Below are 6,000 nucleotides of genomic sequence, written 5' to 3' on the forward strand. Positions count from 1 at the left end.
CTCAAAATTTCCACTACCGATTCTCCAAAACTTGCTGAATTTCACCCCTGGCATTGCCTCTTTCCTAAGGCTGAGAGAAAGTGAGTGGCCCAACAAAGTCACTCAGCTGACTTTGTGCCTTTACTTATCTACAAAGGGATGCATTCAATCCAGGGAATTGCATATGTCAAGTACACTGATTCAGAGCCCCTAGTTCTTTCAAAGTTTTCCATGTCTCCTTGCTTTGGGGAGGACTAGATTTTTTTTGTTTGTTATGAAATGGATTGAAGACAGTGATGGTGATGATGGTAATACTAATGTGTAGGGGAGGGGCAGATGATGATAATGATAAGAGAAGAAGAAAAGCTGATGTGCTACATGGAGAGCAACCCAAAGACTATCTTCTTGTACATCTGGTGAGAATATTCCTCAGCATTTTCCAGTGAGCCTGGAAAGATGCCCATTTGCAAATTAAAGACAGAAATTCTGGAGGCTTAGCTGATCTTATACGATTGCCTGTTCTATATATATATATGAATTGTTGCAGAGATTGAATTGATTATCCATCTACTAGAAACATAGCCTCTCATCCTAAGTTTACCTAAATGCAAAACATTTCAGATATGAATAAAATTGCTGCTTATTTTTATCGGTATTAACCATGTGTTTATTTGATTGATTGATTGATTGATTTGATTTGTATGCTGCCTCCCACGGTATAAAACACAATTGTGGACAGCTTGCAAGAAAAATAACAGCAAAAAACCCAAGTGCCTGACCCACCACATCCAATCCATCTATCCATACAATCCTCAGGCTCCAAGCTTCCCCCATACACGTGGGGAAGAAAACAGGTCTTTATGGCTTTCCAAAAGGGGAAAGAGGTGGGGGATTGCTGGATCCCAGGAAAAAAGTTCTTCAGTAGGGCAGAAGGTGCTATAGAAAACGCACCCTTCCCAGGTCCCATTGGATAGCAACACTTAAGGGCAATGCTAATGGGATGTGACTTGATATAAGGGGCAGTAGGACTAACCTTGAGAAACATGAAGATGAGTTCCAACCAAGAAAATAGTCAGATAAAAGATATTGAATCCAAGACAGAAATGTAATTTTAGAAAGGACCTCAGACTTGACCTTCCCTAGTTCTTACAAAGACAAAGAAAGGGAGGGGGGAAGAATACTCAGATTCTTGTTAATCCTTGTTTAGAAACCAATTTAAATGAAATTTGTTACTAGTTACAGTTTCTGTAAACCCAAAGTGTTGAATGCTCTATTTGGAAGACAATAAATCCAAGTTAAATACCATAACTGCATATGATCCAAAAAGTTGAGTTGTGCATTGGGAGCACTGGTAGGTGTGCCTTGGATTTATTTTTAACTTTATGTAACAGAGCTGTTGAGTTTAACTTGACTTACATTTTATATTCAAGAAAGCTGGTGAGCATGAAGATGCCCATGACCAGCATTCTTAGTATGATCAGCAATGCCTAATATCTCACTGAAACTAATGGGAAAGATTTGAACTATGTTCCTCTTTTACCTTCAATCTCTGCAAGTAGATGTGCATAGGATCAGATTGTGGAAGGTCCAGGTTGCTTGACAACCTGTTCCTGTGCACAACTCTATGAGTTCTGTAGACCTGCAGGTAAACTTCAGGGCTTGTAATCTTAACTCAATTTATCTGTTTCTAGCTGCCGATACCCATGAATTATATTGGACCTTCTTTTAATTCTTAAAAGATCTAAGTAGGGGGTGATGTAGCACTTCTTAGGGAAAATTGCACAAAATCCTATGAAATACAGCTCTTCCTTTCTGCTCTGCATCCTATTTTCTGGCTTTCCAGTTTAGCCTCAACCAGAAACATTCTCATATAGCAGCTTCCCCAACTGGTGTCCTCATGTGGACTTCATTCCTTTAACTCCTCAGGCATATGGATATGATAGGAGCTGCAGCTCCACACATCCATAATCTGATTTCTGGAAAGCTGTTTTAGTGGAAATTTTTTTTTAAAAAAAACCATGTATGTCCAACTTCTAGTTTCCCCCTCTAGCACGTTAAAAGATGTGTGTATGTCTATGTATCTGTCTGGGGAAGGACAAAGCAGAAAAATGCCATTGTAAAAATGGTTAATCTATTTAAGCAAGAGTCACAGCTTAGTCACATGCAGGAAGTTCATTCTCTGCTTTTTTTCAAATAAAAAATATCTCAAAAATATCTTTAAAATATCTCAGATGGTGCCTCTTCCTGAGGCCTTGCAAATCTACTGCAAATTGTAATGAGTACTACTGGATCAGTTTGATTAGGCCTATATGGACAGCTCTGTATAAAGCCTATGTGTATAGGTTCCTGTGTGCAATGGTTCATCACCAGTGTAGTTGTCCAGTTCAGCAATCAAGGAGAAATATGAGAAACTGTGCCACAAAAAAGCTCTCCAGCTTGTGTAGGAGTTTGGATGGCAGGAATAGCAATAGCAATAGCAGTTAGACTTATACACCGCTTCATAGGGCTTTCAGCCCTCTCTAAGCGGTTTACAGAGTCAGCATATCACCCCCACAATCTGGGTCCTCATTTCACCCACCTCGGAAGGATGGAAGGCTGAGTCAACCTTGAGCCGGTGAGATTAGAACCGTTGAATTACAGATAACAGTCAGCTGAAGTGGCCTGCAGTACTGCACCCTAACCACTGTGCCACCTCGGCTCTGCCCAATGCTGCCCAAACAGTATTGTAAATGATGCCAAGATAGCTGGACTCTAATAGATTACCAAACAAGAACTATCTGTAGATAACAGAATAACAGAGTTGGAAAGGACCTTGGAGGTCTTCTAATCCAACCCACTGTTCAAACAGAAGATCCTATACCATTTCAGACAAGTGACTGTCCAGGCTCTTCTTAAAAAACCTCCAGTAATGGAGCACCCACAACTACTGAAAACAAGCCATTCCACTAGTTAATTGTTCTCAATGTTAGGAAATTTCCCCTTAGTTCTAGGTTGCTAGGCTGGTTTTGAAGAACAGGCTCGTGGTCTGTTCTTTCAAAGAAGCTGGAATAAGCAGCACATGGAATAGCAAAGCTTCACCCCTAGAACACTGATTAGGAACACCTAATAGTTAGGAAGTCCTTTCCCGGAGGTTAATCCCCTGATTTCTCAGAACTATGAACAATCTGGTTTTAGTGGAAATGGGATGTGTCAGTAAAATATACAAATTCCATATGAAAGTACGTATTTGCAGGTGTTACATACTTTAGGCTACATATGTCTGTATACTTTTTTTTAACTTGCATATGGAATCTCTGGGTGACTGCCTTCAAGTTATAAACCAAGGAAGTAGACTTTGTAGTATTGTGGGACTGTTTTTTTGTTTTTTTAAAAAAAGTCTGGCATGAGAATTGTAACAGACGATTATAGACATATATAGAAGAATGTGTGTAACGAGGAATTATTTGCTAATGTGCTGGTTGCGTTGAACTTCAAATAGTTAAGATGCTGTTGCCCAAATGCGCCTTTCATTTCTCAACTGTGTTAGTTTACTTAAGCTTAATTAGTTCTCTGCCTAAATCTGTGAAAGTGCATGGGAAAAAGAGGGTGGTGAAGAGGGAGCTATCTCAGCATTCAAGTATGCCGAACTCGCAACCATTCAACCAATCGTCTCAGCTGGATTCAGTCTGGCTAAATATGTCAACAATTTTGAATTGTTTCTAAAAAGTGGCTAAAAAGTTATCTTGCATAACGTTAATGCCAACCCAGACCTGGCTATAGCAGTGACTGTTTTCTTGCCTTCAAGAGGAGCCTGAAGAACTGAAGTGAATCACCAACCACTTGTTGAAAAGAAGCACAAAATAGATTTTCCAGCCAGCTTTACTCTAAATTCTCCAACCTCTCTGCCGTCTCCTTCAGCTAAATCACCCACAGAGGAGGACGGAGCTTGAAGAGAAGGAAAATAAACAGTGAAAGTTAGTTCTGTACTTACGCAGCTGAAGCAGCAATAGCAGAAGCTGAGGAAGCCTCCTGCAGTAACCCATTTTCTGGCTCTTGCCAGCAACCAAATCCCAGTTTTGCAGTGCTTCTTGGTTCATTCTCCGCCAGCCAGCCTGTCTAGGGCTTGTGGGGCTCCTCGCTAAAAGTGAAAGGGAGGCAGATCCAGCTGTTTCAAATCCAGCTGTATGAGTGTGTGGGGTCCGCCCAGGAACTGAAGTTTCTGAGCCGACGAATGCTGGCTCGTTCTGAACGCACACAAATATAGGAGGAGGAGAGGGAAGAAGGGGGAAGGAAAAGTTGGCACCGAGACCAAAGCTTGATATAAAGATGACAACGCCGAGCCGTTTCAGGAACAGGAAGGAAAAGGGGGGGGGGGAATCTTGCCATCCAGAGCTGTGCAAAGATCAACTCATGTCTGCCATTAATTTTAGCCGGCCTGTGAGATTAAATGTATAAAACTTTTCTTTGGAAGAAAAAGGATGAAATCATAAATCAAGACATATACGGCAGCTTTTTTCCCATCAGACCTCTTTCCATTACAAAGTAATGTAGAACAGATCTAGAAATTAGGAAAACCTCTGTACATTTATTGCTCTCTGTTTTGAGGCCATCATTCCACTTTTGTTTCTGCTCTTCCTTGCAGTCACTGCTCAAGCCAACTTTTTTTTTTAAAACAAAGGAAAAAGAAACAGTAAAGCTATCAGCAAGAGGAAACACACTCTCCCCAAACTGATAAAACATTTGTATAACATAAAATTGCACAAATGCAAAGATGCTACACAATCCAACAAATATCCTGTCTGTGCTTCTATGGAGGGGAGGACTCCCAGAGCCACTATTTTCCAGCTCCAACTTTTCACTTTCAGAATAACAAGAGTTGGAAGGGACCTTGGAGGTCTTTTAGTCTAACCCCCTGCTCAAGCAGGAGACCCTATACCAGTGATAGCGAACCTTTTTGTAAAGGTGTGTCAAAATTCTGTGCGCGTGCGCTATCGCGTGTGCCCACACCCACAATTCAATGTGCCCCACTGACCTGTGCATGCGCAGCCCCCCCACACACAGAGAGAGCAGTTTTCACCCTCCCCAAGCTCCGGAGGCTTTCCTGAAGCCTGGGGAGGGGGGGGAAAAGGGGCCAACGGGCCAACCGGAAGTTCGTTTCCAAACTTCCGGTTGGCCTGTTGAGCCTGTTTTTCAACCTCCCCAGGCTCCGGAGGCTTTCCTGAAGCCTGGGGAGGGCAAAAATGGCATCCCCCGGCCCTCCAGAAGGCCGAAAATCAGGTGCCCATCATGTGCATGCATGCTGGAGCTGATGGCTTGCATGCCAGCAAATATAGCCCTGTGTGCCATCTGTGGCATGCATGCTATAGGTTTGCCATCATGGCCCTATACCATTTCATACAAATGGCTGTCCAACGCTTCTTAAAATCCTCCAGTATTGGAGCACCCACAACCTCTGGAGCAGTGTTGGGTTTCTAATTTTTTTTACTACTGGTTCGCTTGTGCTTGCGCACGTGTGCAACACTTCTGTGCTTCTGCGACATCTCCCTCCACTGCTACTACAGATTCGTCCGAACCAAGCTGAACCGGGAGCGACCCACCTCTGCTCTGGAGGGAAGCTATTCCAGTGATTAATTGTTCTCACTGTCATGAAATTTCTCCTTAATTCTAGGTTGCTTGTTTCCTTGATTCAAAATAAGGATGAGCATGACCTCTTTTTCTCTCTTTTGCAAGCAAGCACGATGGGGGTCACCTGGCTTAGGCCCTTACTCCATGGCTACTACCCTGCCAGATATCTAATAGATTGCATAAAGGAAAAATGCAATCTGACATAGGAGTGCAGGCCACAGGGCAAAACAGTAGGTCGCTCATTATTCCATGAGTTTGTCACCAGTGACCTTATGTGGATGAACCTTTTATGGTAATTAGGGGTGTCTTCCAAGTGTAATTCTGCACACAGGGTTTTCTAATCCAGCTAGAAGCTGATAGAACCATCCACTTTCCAGAAATCCTCTCCTTTTCTCAGAGCCCTCATTTTAATCAATT

At 42.4% G+C, this 6,000-nt stretch overlaps 1 protein-coding gene across 1 annotated transcript in view; it reads right to left on the reverse strand.

Moving 5' to 3' along the window:
- LOC106543204 (TGF-beta receptor type-2) overlaps positions 1 to 4,209 on the reverse strand; it is a 52,431-nt gene extending 48,222 nt beyond the window's left edge. Inside the window, exon 1 of the mRNA XM_087711624.1 lies at positions 3,950 to 4,209. Coding sequence (XP_087567750.1) covers positions 3,950 to 4,055 — 106 coding nt within the window. The 5' untranslated portion in view covers positions 4,056 to 4,209. The remainder of the gene's footprint in view (positions 1 to 3,949) is intronic.
- Between the last annotated feature and the right edge of the window lie 1,791 nt (positions 4,210 to 6,000).

The sequence above is a fragment of the Thamnophis sirtalis genome, unplaced genomic scaffold (assembly GCF_051295495.1).
Source record: "Thamnophis sirtalis isolate CommonGarterSnake01/CBP01778 unplaced genomic scaffold, rThaSir2_p1.2 scaffold_1, whole genome shotgun sequence".
Classification (NCBI taxonomy): Eukaryota; Metazoa; Chordata; class Lepidosauria; order Squamata; family Natricidae; genus Thamnophis; species Thamnophis sirtalis.